At 43.0% G+C, this 25,787-nt stretch overlaps 1 protein-coding gene across 5 annotated transcripts in view; it reads left to right on the top strand.

The window, feature by feature from the left end:
* Window positions 1-25,787, top strand: part of SEMA6B (semaphorin 6B) — a 108,805-nt gene that overhangs the window by 44,514 nt on the left and 38,504 nt on the right. For 4 of the 5 annotated variants that reach the window (XM_060784936.2, XM_060784937.2, XM_067473488.1 and 1 more), the window contains exon 2: window positions 19,838-19,970. In XM_060784936.2, coding sequence (XP_060640919.2) covers window positions 19,856-19,970 — 115 coding nt within the window. In that variant the 5' untranslated portion in view covers window positions 19,838-19,855. Of the gene's footprint in view, window positions 1-20; window positions 231-19,837; window positions 19,971-25,787 lie in introns of those variants that run through there. The other variant, XM_067473487.1, reaches the window with a different exon arrangement.

Below are 25,787 nucleotides of genomic sequence, written 5' to 3'. Positions count from 1 at the left end.
CTTTTTCCCCCCGACGACATTTCCTTCGTTTTGCTCAGAGGATAGATCCAAACGAGGGAGGAGAAGCATTGTTACTGCGTTGTGTTATTGCGCTGTTGCATTGTTGTGTTATTTATTCCACTATCGTATTCCAATGCCAACCATGAGGATTTCTTAGAGCATTAAAAACAAAAGAGACGGCGTACCCCAAACGTTGCTTCCAATCCATGAAACGACGATCAGCTCCATCGGTAAGTGAGGGTCTTTTCAGTGGCAGCTCCAGAAGAGCATTGAGTGAAGGGTTTCCTTTACGGCGTGCAAAAGGCACCTTCTGTTTTAGATACCTTCAAAGCCATGAATTGGATGGCGTTTGCCGTTTTCGCCACCACAACGCAGATCCCTCTGGCCGCTTCCCGGTCCGATAGGAGCGAAACGTTTGGAGACGAAAGCCGTTGCTTCGAAATGAATGAGGCCCATTGATTCCAACTCTCCATTTGTCGGGAAACAAATGACCGAGTTGAACAAGTGGCAGGTCATTTGGGTTGGATTTTCTTATCCTATTCAGCATTCATTCCTTTGGGAAGGGGAGAACATAATAATAACATTGTAATGTAATAATACTAATATATTATATATAATATTAATAATGTCGTAATATAACGTGTCTCCTGTAACATCACTTGAGAGCCTCTCTATATGTACAATATAATATACTGGTATAGAAAGGATAACATTGTAACGTAATGATACTAAGATATTATATATAACATGAATAATGTCGTAATATAATATATATTATATATACTACAACTTAAGATATAGTACAATATATAATACTAATACTATAATATATAATATATATTATTATATATTATATATTATATATATAATAATATATATTATATATTATAGTTATATAATATATAATATATATTATATAATATATATTATTATATAATATATATTATATATTATAATATAATATATAATAATATATATAATATATTATTATATATAATATTAATACTATAATATTCTATATATTGTGGTATACTAATATAGTATAATATATTATTATTATTATTATTATTATTATTATTATTATTATTTACAGCATTTATATACCGCTTTTCTCACCCCTAGGGGACTCAAAGCGATAATATAGAATAATATAATAATTGTATATGATATATTACATGTAATATGACTAATAATATTGTGCTACAGTACAATATGATAATATATCATACTAACATTGTTCCATGCTAATAATATAATATATTACATTAATAATGTCGTTATATCATATATATTATATATACTACAACTTAAGATATTGTACAATATATTATACAATACTAATGCTATAATATACTTGTAGAGTATTCTATATATTGTGGTATACTAATATAGTACAATATATTATTATTATTATTATTATTATTATTATTATTATTATTTACAGCATTTATATACCGCTTTTCTCACCCCTAGGGGACTCAAAACGATAATATAGAATAATATAATAATTGTATATGATATATTACATGTAATATGACTAATAATATTGTACTATAGTACAATATGATAATATATCATACTCAGATTGTTCCATGCTTATAGTATAATATAATATATTGTATATTCATATATTGCTAATAATATTATAATGCAATATAATAGTTTTTCAAGTCGCTCCAGACATGGACACACACACAATAATACAATATAATATATAATAATATTGTAATATAGTAATACTATATTAAATATAATTAATGATACTATAGAATATACAATATACTATATAATAATACAATATAATATATAATAATATTGTAAAATAGTAATACTATATTAAATATAATTAGTAATACTATAGAATATACAATATACTATATAATAATATAATATATAATAGGATTGTAAAATAGTAATACTATATTAAATATAATAATTAATAATAATTAATAATATTATATTAAATATATTAAATATGTATAGGTAAAGGTAAAGGTTTTCCCGGACATGAAGTCCAGTCGTGTCCGACTCTGGGGTGTGGTGCTCATCTCCATTTCTAAGCCGAAGAGCCAGCGTTGTCCGTAGACACCTCCAAGGTCATGTGGCCGGCATGACTGCATGGAGCGCCGTTACCTTCCCGCCAGAGCGGTACCTATTGATCTACTCACATTTGCATGTTTTCGAACTGCTAGGTTGGCAGAAGCTGGGGCTGACAGCAGAAGCTCATGCCGCTCCCCGGATTCGAATCTCTATAATAAATATATTAAATATAATTAAATAACTAATACTATATTAAATATAATAATTAATAATACTATATTAAATATATTAAATATGTATAGGTAAAGGTAAAGGTAAAGGTTTTCCCCTGACATAAAGTTCAGTCGTACCCGACTCTGGGGTGTGGTTCTCATCTCCATTTCGAAGCCGAAGAGCCAGCGTTGTCTGTAGACACCTCCAAGGTCATGTGGCCGGCATGACTGCATGGAGCGCCGTTACCTTCCCGCCAGAGCGGTACCTATTGATCTACTCACATTTGCATGTTTTCGAACTGTTAGGTTGGCAGAAGCTGACAGCAGAAGTTTACGCCGCTCCCCGGATTCAAACCTCTATAATAAATATATTAAATATAATTAAATAACTAATACTATATTAAATATATTAAATTTAAGTATGAACAAGGGATGTGAATATTTGCAGAAGTTTGCAGAATATTTGTAAATCTCACCCCATATGTCGGAAAATGACTTGAAGGCTTGCAACTGAGTGTTTTGTGGGAGTTGGAGTGGGAGAAGAGGAAGGGGAGAAAAGGGAAAGAAGCCGAAGGAAATCAATCTCTTTCCCCTTAAAGGCCTCTTGTGATTTATGGGCTCTTCAAAAAGCGATTGCAAGAAGAGGCAAGTGCAAGGAAAGGACAGGCGCACAAAGGATTCGGATGTCTTTTAGCAGGGGAAATGGTGGAGGGCAAAGGGGCAGCGGGTGGAGGCCGTAAGAGAGCCATTCAGAGAACTGTCAGACTTGGAAGGGACCCCAAAGGCCATCTAGTCCAACCCCCCTTCTTCCAGGAAGGAAGACTCAATTAAAGCTCTCCAGCCTCTGCTTAAAAAACCCCAGAGAATGAAAACCATCAAGGAACAGTAGGCACTAATTTCGTATTGAGGCATCCTAGAATCGCTTCTTCATCACATTGGGGTTCTTGCTTGGGGTCTGCTAAGTCTCCTCCATCCTTTTTTACATGGACTGACGGATGGCCATCTGTCAGGGGTGATTTGAATGCAATATTCCTGCTTCTTGGCAGTGGGTTGGACTGGATGGCCCATGAGGTCTCTTCCAACACTTTGATTCTATGATTCTATGACTATTTCCAAGCCAAGTGCGTGGTAGAGGATTAACCTGGATGTAAAGGCCTCAAGGTGAGTGAGAAACAGGCCAGGGGGAGGGTCTAGAAACCAACATCTGATGTGTAGGGTGGCCTAGAGACTTCCATCTGATGGGAGGGTGGCTTAGAAACCAGCATTAGATGAAGTGGATGCCCTAGAAACCACCATCCGATGGGAGGGTGGCCCAGAGATTGCCATCTGATGGGAGGGTGGCTTAGAAACTTCCAACAGATGAGGAGTGTGACCAAGAAACCATCATTTGGTGGGAGGGTAACCTAGAGACTGCCATCTGATGGGAATGCGACCTAGAAACTGCCATCAAAGGAAGAGTGTGGCCTAGAAACTGCCATCTGATGGGAGGGTGGCTTAGAAACTTCCAACAGATGAGGAATGTGACCAAGAAACCATCATCCGGTGGGAGGGTAGCCTAGAGACTGCCGTCTGATGGGAATGCGACCTAGAAACTGCCATCAAAGGAAGAGTGTGGCCTAGAAACTGCCATCAAATGAGTGTAGTCTAGAAACTGCTCTCTGATTGGAGGGTGGCTTAGAAACAGCCATCAGACGAGGAGTGTGGCTTCGAAACAGCTATCTGATTGGAGAGTGGCCTAGAGACCACCACCTGATTGGTGGGTGACTTAGAAACTGCCATCTCTTTGGAGGGTAGTCTAGAGAATACCTTCTGATCAGAGGGTGGATTAGAAACTGCCATCTGATTGGAGGGTGGCCTATAAATCTCCATCTGATGGCAACAGAACATCCACACTTACATCAAGGCTGTGATGAACTCGGCTAGCTTATCTTTCTGATATTCTAGCTTTGTGGAATTTTTGATTCCCACACTCATTGTTTCTAGGGTGGCCTAGAGACTGCTATCTGATGGGCGGGTAGCCTACAGACTGCCATCTGATGGGAGGGTGGCCTAGAAACCTCCATTTGAACAGAGGGTAGCCTAGAAACTGCCATCTGATGGGAGGGTGGCCTAGAAACTGCCATCTGATTGGTGGGTGGCGTAGAAACCTCTATCTGATGAGAGGATAGCCTAGAGACTGGTATCTGATGAGAGGGTAGCCAAGAGACTGCCATCTGATGGGAGGATGGCCTAGAGACTGCCAACTGATTGGAGGGTGGCCTAGAGACCGCCATGTGATGGGAGGGTGGCCTAGAAGCATCCAGCAGATGAGGAGGGTGGCCTAGAAACCACCATCTGATGGGAGAGGGATCTGGGTTGAGGAGGGAGCAAAAACTAAAACCATTAGTATTAGTATTGTTGACAATGCAGATGGAGAAGGGGTGGCAAATCGGGACATTTCCTCCTGCAAAGCAAGATCGGCTCGGCCTTTAAGCCGTTTGCCGCAAACCACCCGAAGCGCCAGGGATCATTCTGCGCGAAGGCTTCATCTCATCTCTGTTTTGACAACAGCAAATCGAATCCCTTCTTATTAAGAGCCGATCGAGCCCCCTTGGGACCCCTCCGCCGCAGAGCGAGAAGAAGAGGGAGGGTTTAAAGCAGATAAGAAAGGCAATTCCATGAAATATCTCCAGAAAGAAGGAAAGATCAAGGCATAAGGAAGTGGGGGAAGAAGGGGAAACGAGAAGCATCTATTTTTAACCCATTCCGCAGTTCTGCAAATGGATCCTGATCGGCATGCATTGACTCTTTTCTTTCTAGTTTTTGAGCTGTGCTTAAAATGCAACGAGAACATTGGAGGTCAAACTAGGTGCTCCCAAAGGAAAAGCCTCTTCCAACTCAATGATTCTAGGCAATCATCGGATGTTATTAATGAATGGAAACCACAAAGGCCATCTAGTCCAACCCTCTTCTTGTTGTCATTGAGTACCTTCGAGTTGCTGACGCCCATGGCAAGATTTATCCAGATAATAATAATTATTATTATAATTATTATTATTCCCCCATTGCAAAGACTCAGCCAGTAAAGGTGGTCCCAGTGGTGATTGGCACACTGGGTGCAGTGCCTAAAGACATTGGCCTGCACTTAAACACAATCAGCACTGACATGATTATAATCTGCCAGCTGCAGAAGGCCACCTTACTGGGATCTGCATGCATTATTTGCCGATACATCACACAGTCCTAGACACTTGGGAAGTGTCCGACGTGTGATCCAATACAACAGCCAACAGATTGATCTTGTCTGCTGTGGACTAATCTTGTTGTGTTTCAAATAATAATCATAATGTAATGCTATAAGAACAAAATCTAATAATAGTATTAGAATAATAATGCTGTAGGTATAAGAGATAATCTTAAAATAATAATAGAATAACAATACTAAAAATAATAAAGAAGAATGAAAGATAAGAATAATCATAAAATAATAATAAAAGAACTCTTATTGTGATGTTATGTTATTGCATTGTTGCACTGTTGTATTATCCCACTATTGCATTCTTATTGTGTTATTGCGCAACTACAACATTACAGTCTTATTGCGCAATTGCATTGGTATGCCTTTGTTCTTATTCACGTTCTTATTGTATTGTTGCATTGTTGTGATATTGCATTCTTTCCCCTATTGCATTGCTATTGCATAATTGCGTAATTGCATTCTTATTTCAGTATTGTGATGTTATGATGTTGTGGTATTACACTATCGCGTTCTTATTGTGTTATTGCATTGTTGTGCTATTGCGATCTTTCCCCCATAGCATTGGTATTGCGTTTGCAGAATTGTATTCTTATTGTACTAATGTGTTGTTACGGCGTTGTGGCATTACACTATCGCATTCTTATTGTGTAATTGCATTGTTGTCCTATTGGATTCTTTTCCCCTCTTGCATCGCTGTTGCTTCATTGTGTAATTGCATTGTTCTTGCACTATTGTGTTGTTACAGCATTGTGGTATTAAACTATGGTGTTCTTAATGTGTAATAGCTATTTTGTTTCCCTCCCATTGCATTGCTATTGCATAATTGCAAACTTGCATTCATATTTCACTATTGCACTGTTACAGCATTGTGGTAATACACTATTGCGTTCCTATTGTGTTATTGGATTGTTGTGCTATTGCGCTCTTACCCCTGTTGCATTGTTACGGTGTTATTGCAACATTGTGTTGCTATTGTGCCATTGCTCAATTGCATCCTTATTCCGCGATTGCATCATAATGTTGTAGTTGTGCTATTGTGATTGTTGTGCTAGTCATTCTTTCCCCCTATTGTATTGCTATTGTGTCATTGCATTCATATTTCACTATTGTGTTGTTATGGCATTGTGGTATTACACTATCACGTTCCTATTGCATTGTTGTGCTATTGCGCTCTTTTCCCTTGTATTGTTACTGTGTTATTGTGACATTGTGCTGCTATTGTGTCGCTGGGCATTTTCAACCTTATTCCACTATTGTGTCGTAATGTTGTAGTTGCGCTATTGTGATTTCTTGGCCTTCCAGGCTCTGAAAAATGAACATATTTCATTCATGGGGGCGTTGATTTACCCCCAAACCCTGTGACATTTGCACTTGCATGTATGCACTTTCGGATGGGATCTTCTCCCCCTGGACTTGGCTGGGAAGCTTTCAGCTCTTCCTGAAGAGCCATTAACAGTTTAATTGCATTAATTAAAAGCTGGAGATCTCCTCCCCAGGCGACTCTTAGCCGATCTTCTTCCCTCCAGAGTCTTTCTATTGTATTTCCTTTGGGGGGCGGGGGGGGGGGGGACTGCCCTTGTGTCGTTTGCAAGGGCAATGGCTCGTATTGCCTTTATCCTCGGGACGGACTCTTTCCAGCAAGATTCAGGGATAATAATTATCCAAACATTATAGACTCGGTTCAGCAGCATCTATGGATAGATGCCAGGTAAACCTCATTTCTTGTTACTTGAGAGTTATTATCCAGATAGACCTCACTAATACAATACCCTGTACAATACATTGATCCTGGTTGGCTCTTATGTACTTTGCCCTATCATATATTATAATTAAGATATCTGTCATTGAATAATTGGACATAATAATAATAGCAACAACAACAATGCCTTATAGCTTTAAATATGTGTTTACAATAGTGTATTGTCAAAGGCTTTCGTGGCCAGAAACACTGGGTTGCTGCGAGTTTCCTGGGCTGTCTGGCCATGTTCCAGAAGCATTCTCTCCTGACATTTTGCCCCCATCTATGGCAAGCATCCTCAGGGGTTGTGAGGTCTGTGGGAAACTAGGCAAATGGGTTTATATACATAACTGTGGAATAATGTCAGTTGGGGGAGAAAGAACTCTTGTCTCTTGGAAGCAAGTGTGAATGTTGCCATTGGCCACCTTATTTAGCATTGAATAGCCTTGCAGCTTCAAAATCTAGCTGTTTCCTGCCTGGGGGAAATCCTTTGTTGGGAGGTGTTCCCCCTGCCTGGGGGAATCCTTTGTTGGAAGCCAGCCCTGATTGTTTCCTGTCTGGATTTCCCCTGTTTTCTGAGTGTCTTCCTTAAGAAACCTAGAGTTGGAAGGGAAACCTAGAGGCCTTTGAGTCCAACCTCGTGCAGCCATTCGGGAAGACACCATCCAAGCCCTCCCGACAGATGGCCACCCACCCTCTGGCATCCTTTGTAAAGAAAAAGGGAGGAAAGAAGGAAGGAAACTAGGTAGGAAGACAGGCAGAGAAAGATGCTCATTTCCAAACCAGACGGCTTGGTAGGCTTTGTCCTCGCGCTCTCTTCCCTTTTGCCAGCTGTCAGCACAATCATCGCAGCAGAGCTTTGCCAAGGCAAAGAGACATTTCGGCATTCTTTCGGTGGAGAGGAAGGGGAAAACGAGGACTTTGGGCCACCCATTTTCCCATTTTATTAATGGGAAATTTTTGCCCATACAAATCAGCTTTGGAAACGCGGGAGTCATGCTTTTCGACAGCAACGGGATAAACTCCATTCCGGGCGGGCAATGAATCCATTCCAGATTGTCTGATGGTCCAATCAATGCAGTTTGACCCTAATCAGCACTACTTATTAGGGATGTGCAGCCCATTAAGAAAATAGTTCAAAAGTCATTATGAAACTAGGGGGTGCTGACATTTCATTTCTAAAGTGTTTCTAAAGTATCCTTACTGAAAATTTTGTTACTATAACAAGAGTAACAAAATTTCATTACTACTTCATTATAGTAATTGTGCATCATTGCTATAATAAAGGCAGCAGATTACAGGAGCTGTCTTCATAGACCTGTCAGCAGCTTATGACATTGCAAATCATCACCTTCTCCTTAGAAAAACTTACAATATCACAAAGGACTACCACCTCACCCACTTCATAGGAAGTCTGCTACAAAAGAGGAGCTTTTTTGTTGAGTTCCAGGGCCAGAAAAGCAGAAAACAGAAGAACGGCCTGCCTCAGGGGAGCATACTTGCTCCATCAATGTTTAACATTTACATGAATTATCAGCCACTGCCAGAAGGGACAGAGAATTTCATCTATGCTGTCGATCGTGCCATCACCACCCAAGCAGGGAGCTTTGAAATGGTTGAACAGAAGCTCTCCGAAGGTGTAGGTGCTTTAACTGCCTATTTCAGTGAAAACCAGCTGATTCCTAATCCATCTAAAATGCAGACATGTGCTTTTCACCTTAAGAACAGACAAGCTTCTCAAGCTCTGAGGATTACCTGGGAAGGAATCCCACTGGAGCACTGCAGCACACCAAAATACGTGGGAGTTACCCTGGACTGTACTCTGACTTACTGCTTGAATACCAAGCAAAAAGTGGGTGCTAGAAACAATTTCATACAATATCATACGAAAGCTGACTGACACAACCTGCGGTTCACAACCAGACACAGTGAAGACATCTGTCCTTGAGCTTTGCTACTCTGCTCCCCAGCATGGAATACATCTCACCACGTTAAAACAGTGGACATGGCACTTAATGAGACAGGCCACATTATCACAGGATGTCTACGCCCTACACCACTGGAGAAATTAAACTGTTTAGCCAGTATTGCACCACCTTACATCCGCCGGGCAGTAGTAACCAATAATGAAAGCACCAAGGCAGTGACATCTCCAGCCCATCCTCCGCTTGAATATCAGCCAGCACGTCAACGCTTCAAATCAAGAAATAGTTTTCTAAGATCAACAGAGATACTTACAGGAACACATCAGCAAGCGAGAGTCCAAAAGTGGCAGCTTAAAACCCGCAACCTCAATCAGTGGCTGATACCAGATGAATTATAAAAGACTCCCTCCTGAGCACACAGAAGGCTGGGCGACTTGGAAGTCACTGAACAGACTGCGCTTTGGCACCACAAGATGCAGAGCCAACCTTAAGAAATGGGGCTACAAAGTGGAGTCAACAACATGCATGCCCAGTGTGGAATACATCTCACCACATTAAAACAGTGGACGTGGCTCTTAATGAGACATGCCACATTATCACAGGATATCTATGCCCTACACCACTGGAGAAATTACAATGCTTAGCCGCTATTGCACCACTTGACATCCACCGGGAAGTAGTAGCCAATAATGAAAGCGCCAAGGCAGTGACATCTCCAGCCCATCCTCTGCTTGGCTATCAGCCAGCATGCCAACGGCTTAAATCAAGAAATAGTTTTCTATTTATTTATTTGCAGCTTTTATATTCTGCCCTTCTCACCCCGCAGGGGACTCAGGGCGGATTACAGTGTATACATATATGGCAAACATTCAATGCCAATTTTGACATACAACATATACAGACAGACAGAGGCTATTTAACTTTTTTCTGGTCACCAGGGGAGCTGCCGCTTTCATCGTCCATCTGCGACACTGATGAAGTGCTTCCGCATTCCCGCATGCTTTTGCTGAAGTCTTTATGGCCTCATAAATCAGTTAATTTAGCCTCCCCACACTTTAAGGTGGTACCTTATTTTCCTACTTTACAGATGCAACTGTCTTTCAGGTTGCAAAGGTCGACAACGGGCTACACAATTGGTTGGAAACCCACTCCAACCCGGGCTGGCTTCGAACTCACGATCTTTTGGTCAGAGTGATCTTAATGCAGCTGACACTCAGCCAGCTGTGCCACAATCCCGGTGCTACTTCTAAGATCAACAGAGATACTTGCAGGAACACTTCAGCAAGCGAGAGTCCAAAAGTGGCAGCTTAAAACCTGTAACCTCAATCCGTGGTTGATACCGGATGAGAAACTCTCTCCTAGGCACACAGAAGACTGGGTGACTTGGAAGGTGCTGAACAGACTGCGCTCTGGCACCACGAGATGTAGAGCCAACCTTAGGAAATGGAGCTACAAAGTGGAGTCCATGACATGCGAGTGCGGAGAAGAGCCAACCACAGACCACCTACTATAATGCAACCTGAGCCCTTCCACATGCACAATGGAGGACCTTCTCGCAGTGACACCAGAAGCACTCCAAGTGGCCAGCTTCTGGTCAAAGGACATTTAGTATTGTGCCAAGTTTTAAAACTCTGTGTTCTTTTTAAAATACTGTAACCTCGGTTCGCTTCTGATACGAAAAATAAATACATTACTATAATTGGGGAAACTTCAGGGGCTCTCGGCTCCCTCATTTTTACAGCTATTGGGGTGAAACTTGCTACAGTGGTAGAACACATTGACCAGTCTTAGCCCACCCAATTTCAGGACGTTTCACTTATCTGGGGATTTTTGGTGAATTTTTTAAACAACATTTTTGGAAAAACAACTACAAAAGCGATCTACTTGAATTGTATATGCAATGCACAAAATAAACAGGGCATCAATCCCCAGAAGTTTCAGAAAGATTGACACATCTACTGATTTTGGGGGATTTTTAAAAACATTTGTCCCCTTTAAAAAGCGACAGCAGCAATTCCCTTGTGTGTCTGTCTGTCTTTATGACACACAACTTAGCACAGATTTATACTATTACTGCCTTACTTTAGTCTTCTTTGCAGATTCAATATTTTTATTTATTATTAGACTGACTCTAAACAGCTGGCTATTGCAGCCCTCATTGGGTCTTTCAGATGCTGAGCACTGCATTCTGGGAGATGTAGGTGAGATTCCCTGCCACAGGGGACCTCGCAATCTGCTCCACTTTCCACTCCAGGTTTTTCACAGGAGCTCTCCAGGGTCCTGAAATGCATGCTGAAAGGTATCTGGTACCTTGGAGAGCATCTCCAAAGCCAGCCAAAACCCGGACCGGATTCATTGCTTCTCTGACATGGGTTCAAGCAAATGCCTTATTTATACCTCGCTTTATCTCTCCATACAGAGACTCACAATCAAAAACATGACAACTTCAAATATACAAATATATAGTAATAAAACAGTATAATCATTATATATTATTATCAGCAGCATTATCTATATAAATAAAAATGTAATGTTCGTTTGTAGGATTAACAGAACTCAGAAACCACTGGACGAATTGACACAAAATTTGGACACAAGACACCTACTAACTCAAGGAGTGACCATCACTTTAAAAAATTGATTCTGTCATTAGGGAGTTGCAGTTGCTGTGATTTATAGTTCACCTGCAATCAAAGAGCACTCTGGACTCCATCAATGATGGAATTGAACCAATCTTGGCACACAGGACTCCCACAACCAACAGAAAACACTGGTGGGCATTGATCTTGAGTGTGGGAGTTGTAGTTCACCTACATCCAGAGAGCACTGTGGACTCAAACAATGATGGATCTGGACCAAACTTATTTATGCTTTGTGAACAAACAGTATTTTTTGCTGTTTCTTTGTCAGTGTTGATGTAGAGATTGTCTGTTTGCCTACTTTGGAACATGCAACATATAATTGTCCTTCTTTAGACGTCCTTTCAAATCTATGATACTATATCTATGTGTGAATCCTATCTATATCTATATCTGTGGCTGGATCGCTCTTTGTCAGGAGGGCTTTGATAACGTTTCCTTGCCCTGGTGAAGGGAGTTGGACTGGGTGGGCTTAAGTATTTTCTGTTGGTCATGGGGATTCTGTGTGGGAAGTTTGCCCCAATTCTATCGTTGGTGGGTTTCAGAATGCTCTTTGATTGTAGGTGAACTATAAATCCCAGCAACCACAAGTCCCAAAGATCAAGATTCTATTTTCCCCAAACTCCACCAGTGTTCACATTTGAGCATATTGAGTATTCGTGTAGAGTTTGGTCCAGATCCATCATTGTTTGAGTCCACAGTGATCTCTGGATGTAGGTGAACTACCACTCCAAAACCAAAGGGCACTGCCCAGCAAACCCTTCCAGTATTTTCTGTTGGTCATGGGAGAACTGTGTGCCAAATTTGGTTCAATTCCATTGTTGGTGTAGTTCAGAATGCTCTTTGATTGTAGGTGAACTATAAATCCCAGCAACTACAACTTCCAAATGACGAAATCATTTTTTTTGTGAAGGACATACATTGGGTTGTTAGGTGTCTTGTGTCCAAATTTGGTGTCAATTCTCCCAGTGGTTTTTGAGTTCTGTGAATACCACAAACGAACATTACATTTTTATTTATATAGATAATATACTGTACTATATCATAAGTTATAGTATATCTAATATATTATATTACAACATTATTGATATTATATATCATATATTAGTATTATTACATCACATTGTTTTTATTTCTATATATTACTGTGTTGTATATATCGTGGGATTCTCAAGTGATGTTGCAGGAGACACGCTGCGGGAATGACTGACTGTGAGAGCCGTTCAGCAGTGGAACTCTCTGCCCCGGAGTGTGGTGGAGGCTCCTTCTTTGGAAGCTTTTAAGCAGAGGCTGGATGGCCATCTGTCAGGGGTGATTTGAATGCAATATTCCTGCTTCTTGGCAGGGGGTTGGACTGGATGGCCCATGAGGTCTCTTCCAACTCTTTGATTCTATGATTCTATGACTGCGTATCAGAATTCTCCCCATTCCAAATGGGACTTTATGCCTTGAAAGCATTGGAGCTCACCTGGGCCTCCGCTGTCCAAAAATATGCAAACGCCAATTCAATTGTGTCCGTTTGCCCCTCGCCAATCTGCTTTTACGAGCAATGTTTGCCTGCCAGCCGCTTTGTGCCACATGCTGCGGTGAAATTCCCTAAATGGATTACGCCGGGCTTGATGAAATACCTTTCCTCGTGTCCATCCAGATTTCTCCAGTGAGTTGCGAGACTGAAAGTGGGGTCAAGCTGCATTAATTATACAGTATGGAAGCCAAGCCAGAATGGGGGTGGAATGTCAGATTGCCTGTAAGAATAAAGAGTGCGGCTTGTGCAATGCAGTGGCCTCGTATTGTTGCTATTGTGGGTTGTTTGGGTTCATGTTGCGCACCTTCAAGTTGTCTTATGAGGGACCTGAACACAAGGTTTTTTGTGGCTGAGACTTCTAAAGAAGTCGTCCCTGGTCTCCTCAGGATTAAATAACTACCGGCCCATTTCAAGTCTCCGTTTTCTGAGCAAGGTTCTAGAAAATGGCTTCTCACCTCCAGGGATTCTTGGATGAAACCGATTATTTAGATCCTTCACAGTCTGGCTTTAGGCCTGGTCATGGAATGGAGACAACTTTGGTCGCCTTGGTGGATGACCTCCGCAGAGAGCTAGACAAGGGGAGCATGTCCCTGCTGGTTCTCTTGGATCTCTCAGCGGCTTTCAATGCCATCAACCATGGTATCCTTCTGGGCCGGCTCTCTAAAATGGGTCTTGGGGGCGTTGCATTGCGTTGTCTCCTCCTTCCTGAAGGACCGCTTCCAGTTGGTGATGCTGGGGGACACTTGCTCAGAGTGGGATGACTATGTTGGAGGAAACACAGAACATCTAGGATGACATTGTCCCCGTATGAAAGCCTTCACTTGGGTGGTGGGCAGTGTGATGTTTGTGGAGGACATTGGCAGGACTCTTGGACATGTTCATGGCGCTCACTATAGCCTGCAATTCTATTCTTTCCCCCATGCTCTTCAACATTTACATGAAACCACCGGGTGAGGTCATCCAGAGTTTTGGCGTTGGGTGCCAACTCGATAGCAGTATGTGTGAAAAAGATCTTGGAGTCATCGTGGACAACAACTTAAACACGAGCCAACAATGTCATGTGGTAGCTAAAATAGCCAATGGGATTTTGGTATGCATCAATAAGAGTTTAGTGTCTAGATCCAGGGAAGGCGTGCTACCCCTCTCTTCTATTCTGCCTTGGTCAGACCACACCTACAATCACACTGTGTCCAATTCTGGGCACTGCAATTGAAGGGAGATGTTGACAAGCTGGAATGTGTCCAGAGGAGGGCGACTCAAAGAATCAAGGGTCTGGAGAACAAGCCCTATGAGGAGCGGCTTAAAGAGCTGGGCATGTTTAGCCTGCAGAAGAGAAAGCTAAGAGGAGACATGATGGCTGTGTATAAATATGTGAGGAGAAGTTATAGGGAGGAGGGAGCAAGCTTGTTTTCTGCTGCCCTGAAGACTAGGACGCAATGGAACAATGACTACAGGAAAGGAAGGAGATGCCACCTGAACATGAGGAAGAACTTCCTGACTGTGAAAGAGTGGAACTCTTTCTCTGCCCTGGAGTGTGGTGGAAGCTCCTTCTTCAGAGGCTTTTAATCAGAGGCTGGATGGCCATCTGTCAGGGGTACTTTGAATGTGATTTTCCTGCTTCTAGGAAGGGAATTGGACTGGATGGCCCATGAGGTCTCTTCCAACTCTATGATTCTTTTCCACCTCTTTCCAAGGAAGCTCCCCAGATCCTAGACTGGTGCCTCCAGCCGTGATGGACTGGATAAGGGCTAACAATCTGAAATTTAATCCAGACAAGACAGAGGTCCTCCTGGTCAGTCGTGAGCCTGATCAAGTTCTAGGGTGGAAACCTGTGCTCGACGGGGTTACACTCCCACTGAGGAGACGGGTCTGGGGGTTTCCTGGATTCAGTGCTGACTCTTGAAGCTCAGGTGTCGGCGGTGGATGGGACGGCCTTCACACAATTAACTTTTGTGCCAGCTGTGACCATATCCCGAAAAGCCTGACTTGGCCATGGTGGTTCACACCTTAGTTACATCCAGAATGGACTACTGTAATGCACTCTACGTGGGGCTGCTTTTGAAGATGGCTTGGAAGCTGCAGTTGGTGCAAAGATTGGCAGCTAGATTACTAACTGGGGCTAGCTATAGGGAACACATTATGCCCCTATTAAAGCAGCTCCGCTGGATGCCGACAAGTTTGCAGTCCCATTTCACAGTGCAAGTCATTACCCTATGGTTCTGGTCCTGCCTATCTTTGTGACCGCATCTTCCCCTATGAACCGGAGCAGGTTCTAAGATGTGCTAGGGAGGCCCTTCTGTCAATCCCGCCTCTGTCTCAAGTGTTGTTACTGGGGACAAAGAGAGCCCCCTCACCTCGGCTTTGGAACGCCCTCCCCAGGGATATTAGGTTTGCCCCCACACTACAATGTTTCCGCAAGGAGCTGAAAACATGGCTCTTCAGGCAGGCTTTTGGAAATGATTAAGACGTCTGCTAATCTAAGGACCAAACAACACAGTATTGACACTGGCACTTTAATAGTCAAATTTGGGCTGTGGCTGAGATGTTGTCCTACTCATTTTAATGCCAATTAGTAATATGTTTTATTGATTTTTATTGGGATTGTGGTTTTTTTTAAAAAAATTTCGTAATGTGCTGTTTATATGTGAACTGATATTGTCATTGTCTATTATGTTGACGTGATTTTACCTGTATTTTATTTATTTATTTATTTATTTATTTTAAACATTTATATTCCGCCCTTCTCATCCCGAAGGGGACTCAGGGCGGAGCACAGCATATACACGGCATTCACATACAATACATAAACACAAATTCACATACAATACATAAACATTAATTTTTTTTATCAAAATATTAAAATACACCATTATGTATTTATGGCACTTGCGTGTGCTTCTGCAAGCTGCCCCAAGTCCTTTTTGGGAGATTGTGGTGGGTATAAATAAAGTATTATTATTATTATTATTATTATTATTATTATTATTAGCTTGGGTACCTGGCGTTGCCTGGGTTATTAGAAGTCATTGGTGTGGAATTTGCACGATCCCATCCACTGCCTCTCCCTTAACCCTTTCCTACTCTTTTGGGCTGGTCCATGAAGTCACGAAGAGTCGGAAGTGACTGAACGAATAAACAACAACAACAACTCTTTTCAACTCCGTCTGCACAACAAACAGAGCAGAATTAATCAGCAACGAAACATGCTGCAGGAGTTTGAGGGATTGATTCTACATGATGGAAATTGTAGTTCACCCTGCATCAAGTCAGCGATCCCCATGGACAATGTACCTGGACCACATTTGGCACACGGAACCCCCATGACCATAGAAAAATACTGGAGAGGTTTAGGGGGAATTCTCCTTGATTTATAGCCATTGTAGGTACTGGGATTTATAGTTCAACTGCAATCATTTTTATTTTACAAAATGCATAAGGTTGTGGGTGAACTCTGACACATCATGCCAAATTAACCCCCCTGAAACTCCATCAATAGTTAAAGTTTGTCATGTTGGGCAAGTTTGCTCTAGATGCATCATTGATGGGGTTCAGCGTGCTCTCTGGCTGCAGAATGAATTACAACTCCCACCATGGTGGGTCACTCCCATCAAACCCCTCCAGTACATTCAGCTGGTCATGGGGGTTCCGTGTGTAAAGTATGGTCCAGGTCCATCATTAATGGGGTGCAGAGGGTTCTTTGCTTGCAGGTGAACTATAAATCCCAGAACATACAACCGGCAAATGTCAAGGTCAATACTCCCCAAAACCTACCAGTATTCAAATTTGGTCCAGATCGACCATTGTTTGCATTGTAGGTGAACTATAATTCTGATAAATCAAGGTGAATTTTCCCCAAAGCCCTCCTGCATTTTTTGTTGGTCATGGGGCTTCTGTGTGCCAGGTTAGGTCCAGAGCCATCATTGGTGGGGTCCAGAGTGCTCCTTGATTGCAGGTGAACTATAAATCCCAGTACCTACAATGGCTATAAATCATGGTGAATTTCTTCCAAACCTCTCCAGTATTTTTCTTTGGTTCTGGGGATTCTGTGTGCCAAATGTGGTTCAGGTCCATTGCCACTGGGAATCACAGTGCTCTGACTTGATGCAGGGTGAACTACAACTTCCATTATGAGGAATCAATCCCACAAACTCCTCCAGCATGTTTAGTTGCTGATTAGTTCTGCCCTGTTTGTTGTGCAGACAAAATTGAAATGAATAGGAAAAGATTAAGGAAGAGCCAGTGGGCGGGGTCATGCAAATCCCACACCAATGGAGAGAGTAAAAAACACTGGGATGCCTGGGGTGGAGGAAACACATAAAATCTAGGATGAAATGGTCCTCGTAGGAAAACTTTCACTTGGGTGGTGGGCAGTGTGTTGTTTGTGGAAGACATTGGCACGGCTCTTGGACATGTTCATGGCACTCACTATAACCCGCAATGTCATTGGAGGGAGGGCCTGTGGTAGCTCCTCATAGGTGGGGATCAAAGCCGTTTATGGAAGTGGAAGCCTGCCTGTGGAAGTGGGCACCCCAGTGGGTTTGCCTGGCCAAGTAGAGATTTGAACCCGTCTCCAGAGCCATAGTCCCACACTCACACCAGTACGCCATGCGAGCTTCAATGACTTAATTGTACTTATCCGGGGGCTTAATACAAGTGTGCAGTGGTTTAATATGATTTATGCCGTGACGCCATGTGGATTATACACCGGCTGCATTTGGATTAGGCAGTAGATCAACACACAGTGGCTTAATTTGGCATAGGCAGGGACTTAATATGGCTTATACGGTGGCTTAATACAATGCCTACACTGTCTCGGATAGGAGGCCACAAGATCCTATCTAACCGTGAAAGCTATGCAGGGTCGGTCCTGGTGACTATTTGGATGGGAGATTGGCAACACACCCCAGATCCTGTGGATGCTGTTTCAGAGGAAGCGACTACCAAAACCGCCTTTGTTGCCTCCAAAAACCCTATGAAAACCATAACATCACTGTAGGTGTACAGGCAACTCAAAGGTCCACGGATGTGAAAATTGTGGGGTTACTATATATCAGACATGGGCAAAACCAGGCCTGGGAGCCGGATGAGGTCTTTTGGGTTCTTTTCTCAGGCCTTCCTCTCTCTCGTCATCCTGTCCTTCCTTCTCTCTTTCCTTCCTCCTTCCCTCCCTTCCTTCCCTCCCTCTTTCTCTCACCCACTCTCCATCCTTCCCATCCACCCTTTCTTCCTTCTCACTTGATTTAGTGACTTGATATGTAACACACTTTCCTCCCTCTCTCCCTCTTTCTCCTTCCTTCCTTCCCTCCCTCCCTCCCTCCCTCCCTCTTGTCTTTCCTTCCTCCTCTCTTTCCTCTGTCTCTACCTCTTTCTCTTTCCTTCTTTCCTTTTTTCCTTCTTTCCTTCTTTCCTTCCTTCTTTCTTTCCTCCCTTCCTTTCTTCCTTCTCTCTTTCCCTTATCATTCTCTCCCTCCCTCCCTTCATCATTCCATTCCTTCCTTCTCTTTTACCTTTCCTTCCTTCTCTCTTTTCTCCCCCTCTCTTTTTCTCCCTCCCTCCCTCCCTCGCTCCCTCCCTCCCTCCCCTTTTGTCCTTCTTTCCTTTATCCTTCTCTTCCTTCCGTCATCTTTCCCTTCCGTCCATCCTTCTCTTCCTCCCTTTCTTCTTACCTTTCTTCCTCCCTTTCTTCCTCCCTCCCTCCCTTTCTCCCTTCCTTCCTTCCTTCCTTCCTTCCTTCCTTCCTTCCTTCCTTCCCTCCTTCCTTCCCTTTTACTTTTCCTCCCTTTTCTCTTTTCGCCCCCTCTCCCTTTTCCCCCCTCCCTCCCTCCCTTCCCTTTTGTCCTTCTTTCCTTTATCCTTCCCTTCCTTCCTTTATCTTTCCCTTCCGTCTGCCCTTCTCTCCCTCCCTCCCTTCCTTTTACCTTTCCTCCCTTCTCTCTTTTTGCCCCCTCTCCCTTTTTCTCCCTCCCTCCCTCACCCCCTCCCGTCCTTCCCTTCTATCTTTCCATCCTTCCTTCTTTCCTCCTTCTCTCCCTGTCTATCTGACTGTCTATCTATCTATCTACCTATCTATCTATCTATCTATCTATCTATCTACTATCTATCTATCTATCCATCCATCCATCCATCCATCCATCTACATATCTATCCTCTGAGCCAACACCACAAGTTCATAAGCATGCATCATAGGGCACATTGTTATACCTCCCCTCTAATAAGGCTGAAGGTAATACATTCCATTTTGCAAGGGTGAATTCTTTTCGACTACAGCTTGAAATGCTTTGAAACAGCACATCTTTATTAATCTCTCTCTAAAACGTTTCGAAGGCTTCTGTTCCATTTCGTAATGCTTCAGAGGAGGGTCTCATTCCGATTAGTAATTCGGAGATTTCGTATTGACAAATCATACGAATCTCTGCATTCTGAAGCTCTGCACAGCCCTGTTATTTAGTGACTTGATATGTAACGCAATATGTTTCGAACCTATGGCCTTACATTCCTCTCTCACCTTGAACCCTCTCAGGTCTGACGGGTGCTCCATATGAAGACCATGAACCCCGCTTGCCTGCTTCCCATTCTGCTTCTGCTGCTGGAGGTCCCCATCCATGCGCTCTTCCCTGAAGAACCTGGCCCCATCAGCGTGGCCCTCGATGAATGTAAGTGGGGCCATTGGAAGCATCTAGTGGTTGGGAGAGAAGTGTGGGTGGATGTCCATAGCATTGTGTAAGACTTCCCCAGACAGTAAGGAGAGCTGTTCAACAGTGGAACTCTCTGTTACACTCTAGCACTGGAACACCCTTTCACCCAACACACACAAGAGCCCTGTAAGCCAATTAAATAATGTTTATTAGATAATAATAATAATAATAATAATAATGTGTATTATTATTATTATTATCTAATAAACATTCCAAAAGATCTCAGCTGGCATTTGGAAACAATAAACATCGACAAAATCATGATCTGTCAGCTGCAAAAGGCCACCTTACTTGGATCTGCACGCATCATTCGAAAATACATCACACAATCCTAGACGCTTGGGAAGTGTTCAACTTGTGATTTTGTGATACGAAATACAGCATATAGATCTCGTTCACTGTGACATACTGTGCTTTTGTGTCATTAAAATAATAATAATACTTTATTTATATTCTGCTCTATCTCCCCGAGGGGACTCAGAGCGGATTACAACATACACAGATAGGCAAACATTCAATACCTTTAATACAGTGGAATAACAGTGAGATACAAATAAACAGAATTAAGGTAAAGGCTTCCCCTTTCATCTCTGGCTTTCTGGAGGTGGTGCTCAACTCTGACCATGGGGAGGTGCTCTTGTTCCATTTCCTAGCTGATGAGCCTGTTTTCCGTAAATGCCTCCTGGTCACATTGTCTGCATGGACCTTTATTACCTTCCTGCCAAAGTGGTACCTATTGATCTACTCATATTTGCATGTTTTCAAACTGCTAGGTTGGCAGGAGCTAGGGCCAGGGGCGGCTCAATCCATTACGCAAAGTAAGCATTCGCAGTATAGTTGATTTTGCCCAGGGGCGCTCTTGAGGCGCTCTTGCGGGAAAATAGACCTTGACATATGCAAGTTTTAGTTACTGGGATGTATAGTTAACTTAAAATCAAAGAGCATTCTGAACTCCACCAATGATGGAATTGAACCAAATATGGCACACAGAACTCCCATGACGAACAGAAAATATATATCAATGATTGGTTTGGGGAGGGGGGGGGGGCGCCAAAATACTGTTTGCTTACCGTTGAAAATTACCTAGGGCCGCCTCTGGCTAGGGCTAACAGTAAGAGCTCACCCCAGCCCACCTCGCTGAACTGCCTACCTTTAGGTCAGCAGATTCAACAATTCATTGCAGCGCTTTCTGGAGGCGGTGCTCAACTCTGACCATGGGGAGGTGCTCTTGTTCCATTTCCTAGCCGATGAGCCTGTTTTCCATAAACACCTCCTGGTCGCGTTGTCTGCATGGGCCTTTATTACCTTCCTGCCAAAATGGTACCTATTGATCTACTCACATTTGCATGTTTTCAAACTGCTAGGTTGGCAGGAGCTAGGGCTAACAGTAGGAGCTCACCCCAGCCCGCGTCTTTGAACTGCCTACCTTTAGGTCAGCAGATTCAACAATTCACTGCAGTGCAAAGAAAGTACCAAGACGGCAAATCCAGAAGTGTCAGTAAAGATATAAAATGCAATGCATAAAAGAAGCCAGATTTCCGTAGCAGTAATCCAAAAATGCCAGGTTAAAACACAAAGCCAAGGAATCTAAAATCACAGATTGAATCCAAAGGTGTATTATCCATGAACATGAAAACAGGAACTTCTCCAAGGTAAATTCTACAAAGATACATAGGCATAATCAGGAACGTGAAACAGGAATCATGATCAGGAATCACAAACCAGAATCATGGACTGATCCCCTATAGCAGCATTGTCTCCTCTGAGAGGCCTGAAAGCAAAACACTTAATTTAAGCCCTCCAAGACACCTATGACATCGTGCCTCACACATCTTAACTTCAAGGTCTTATTTCAAATCCTCTGAGAATATCTAGTTTGCTGGCTTTTCACACCCTGCATTCTCAGGTCTAATCTATTCTCCCTTGAAAACTCCTCGTCTTCCCAAGGCCTTTTCGCAAGGGAACTGGTACTTTCATTTTCCCCTGTTGCCTGGGAACGAGCTGAAGAATCCAATACATCAGTCTCGTCTGCCTGCAATTCCTGCTGAATACTCACAGACTCCTCACTTTGAAACCCATCATCCCCCTCATCCTCTGAACATTCAGAAAAATCCCCTGATACTTGCCTCAGGAGTCCAGTGAAAGCTCCTTCCTTGGAGGCTTTCAAGCAAAGAGGTGATTTGGGTTGTTGTAGTTTTTCGGGCTGTATGGCCATGTCCTAGAAGCATTTTCTCCTAAGCATGAGGATAGAATGCTTCTAGGACATGGCCATACAGCCCGAAAAACCTACAACAACCCAGTGATTCCAGCCATGAAAGCCTTTGAAAGCCCTCTATGCAGATGACACACAACTCTACTACTCTTTTCCACCTGACTCCAAGGAAGCCACTCGAGTGCTAGATGAGTGCCTGACCGCTGTGGCTGTCTGGGTGAGGACGAACAAGCTGAAGATTAATCCCGACAAGACAGAGGTCCTCCTGGTCGATCGTAAACCAGACCGGGGTATAGGGTGGCAACCTGTGCTAGACAGGGTTGCACTTCCCCTGAAGTCACAGGTCCGCAGTTTGGGGCTCCTCCTGGATTCTTCACTTACGTTTGAGGCTCAGGCGTCAGTGGTGGCCGGGAGGGCCTTTGCACAACTGAGACTCGTGCGCCAATTGCGACCGTACCTCGGGAAGGCGGATCTGGCCAAGGTGGTCCACGCCTTAGTCACCTCTAGACTGGATTACTGCAATGCACTCTACGTGGGGCTGCCCTTGAAAATGGCCCGGAAATTTCAGGTGACCCAACGGGCGGCAGCCAGGTTGTTAACTGGGGCTCCTTACAGGGAGAGTTCATCCCTCCTGTTCAAGGAGCTCCACTGGCTGCCATTCATCTACCGGACCCAATTCAAGGTGCAGGTTCTCACCTACAAAGCCCTGAATGGTTTGGGCCCCACCTACCTGCGTGACCGCATCTCTGTATATGAACCCACACGATCCCTTCGATCATCCGGGGAGGCCCTGCTCTCGATCCCACCAGCATCGCAGGCGCGATTGGTGGGGACGAGAGAGAGGGCCTTTTCGGTGGTGGCCCCTCGACTCTGGAACTCACTCCCTAAAGACATCAGACAGACCCCAACTTTGGCAGTCTTCAGGAGGAACTTGAAGACGTGGCTGTTCCAGTGTGCCCTCCCAGAATAATGATCCCATAGCACTTTGTCCTCCAAAGCATTTTACATTTCTTTAGGTCTGCTCGTATACCCTTCCACAAACACCAGCATCACGTTCCGTTCATGTCCCAGCATTATTTCCAATTTTAACCTAACATTTGGCCTTCCCACTGTTTTTAATTATATGTTGTCTTATTGATAATGTTGTTTTTATTGTCTATGTGTTTTTAATTGCTTGCATTGTTGTTATTATTGCTTGTATTGTTGTGTTTGGGCCCGGCCTCATGTAAGCCGCACCGAGTCCGTTGGGGAGATGGTAGCGGGGTACAAATAAAGTGTTATAATAATAATAATAATAATAATTATTATTATTATTATTATTATTATTATTATTTGACAATACAAAGGGTCATTTCACTGTGCGTTTCCTGCCTGACCACAAAGGGTCAGACTGGATGGCTCTTGTGGTCTCTTCCAACTCAATCTCTTTTGGGAAATGCCCTGAAAAAAAGACCTTCTCTGGGTTATTGGCTTCATGTTGAACCACTCAAGAAGTTTCTTCCAACGTTCAGTCGAAGTCGATCCTCCTGGAACATCAACTTGCACTTTTTTGCTCTTCAGATATTTAAAGAGTCCCCTCTCCATCATTTTCTCCCCAACCCGGATATGTGCAATTGGGAAAAAAACGTTCAAAAGTCATGACAGAATTAGGGGGCACTGGCGTTTCGTATGTAAAGTGTTTCTAAAGTAATGTTCATGAAAATTCTGTTACTATAACAAGAGTAACATGATCCCCTGTGGCGCAGTGGGTTAAAGCACTGAGCTTGTTGACCAAAAGGTTGCAGGTTCGAATCCGGGGAGCGGTGCGAGCTTCCGCTGTCAGCCCCATCTTCTGCAAATGTGAGTAGATCAATAGGTACCGCTCCAGCGGGAAGGTAACGGCGCTCCATGCAGTCATACCTGCCACATGACCTTGGAGGTGTCTATGGACAATGCCGGCTCTTCAGCTTAGAGATGGAGGTGAGCACCACACCCCAGAGTCAGACACAACTGGACTTAATGTCAGGGGAAAACCTTTACCTTTACCTAACAAGAGTAAGGAAATTTCATTTCTTTTTCGTTCGAGGAATTGTGCTGGTGGGGACACTTCCAGGGCTCCTTTCGCCCTCATTTTTACAGCTCTTGGGGTGAAACTTGCTGCGATGGTAGAACACATTGACCACTGTTCACCCATCAAATTTCAGAATGTTTCACGTATCCATGGATTTTTGGGGAATTTTGAAAGTTTTTTTAAACATAAAAAAATCTACAAGAACTACGTCCTTGAATTTTCTATATAATCACACAAGATAACAGGGGATCATTCCCCCCAATTTTCAGAACTATTCGTACATCTATTGATTTTAGAGAATTTTTTAAAGTTTTGATTAAAACATTTTTTTAAAAGCCACAGTTATCTCATTGAATGTCTCTCTCATATATATACTGTATATATATATATATATATATATATATACATATATACATATACATATACATACATACATATACATACATACATATACACACACACACCCCAATAGAAACCAATATTAACCAATTCTACATTTTCATAGAATTCTAGAGTTGGAGGGGACCCACAAGGGCCATCTAGTCCAACTCCCAGGCAGAAGGGCACCATCAAAACTCTCCTGACAAATGGCCTCCCAGCCTCTAAACTAATTAATATACTTCCCCTATTGAGGGGAAGTATATTAAGCACTGATTTAGTAAAGGTAAAGGTATTCCCCTGATATTAAGTCCAGTCATGTCCGACTCTGGGGGTTGGTGCTCATCTCCATTTCTAAGCCAAAGAGCCAGCGTTGTCCATAGACACCGCCAAAGTCATGTGGCTGGCATTACTGCATGGAATGCTGTTACCTTCCACCGGAGCAGTACCTATTGATCTAATCACATTTGCATGTTTTCGAACTGCTAGGTCGGCAGAAGCTGGGGCAAAGAGTGGGAGCTCATGCCGCTCCCTGGATTCGAACCTGTGACCTTTTGGTCAACAAGTTCAGCAGCTCAGCGGTTTAACCCACTGCACCACCGGTGGCTCACATCACTGATTTACTTACTTGTATTCAAGTATCCATCAGTCCTCCTCTTTGCAGATTCAACCATTCATTCGAACTCTGGCTGGCTGCTGCGACAGAGTGACAAATCTCTCCTCTATTCTGGTTGGGACTTTCTGATGTGAGCAGTATTCTGGGAAATGGAGTTGACTGCAGGGCCTTTTGCATTCTCCACCATAGGGCTCCTCACCTTCTCAAACTAAATTTCCCAGAGTTCTGTGCTTTCTTTCCCAGCGAACTCTTCTTTCTCCCTGCTGCTTCCCTCTCCTGATGGTGAGAGGCCATTCATTTAAAGAGGAAAGGTGGCCTTTTTGGCTTTGCTTTGCTTCCTTGGTCTGAACATAAAACTGATTTTGGAAGGCTTCCGAGGTTTACAAAATGCAAATAAAAAGGATTGAGTTTCAATTCTTAAGTTTTTGGCGCACGCATCGGATATGCCTCGTAAGTACGAATGTAAAGAATTTGATATGACTTATGATAATTATGCATACCTCTAATGTCCAGATCCCT

Source organism: Anolis sagrei, chromosome X (assembly GCF_037176765.1).
Source record: "Anolis sagrei isolate rAnoSag1 chromosome X, rAnoSag1.mat, whole genome shotgun sequence".
In the NCBI taxonomy this organism is placed as follows: Eukaryota; Metazoa; Chordata; class Lepidosauria; order Squamata; family Dactyloidae; genus Anolis; species Anolis sagrei.
The sequence above is the reverse complement of the archived record's forward strand: the minus strand, read 5'-3'. Positions and strand labels throughout refer to the sequence as shown.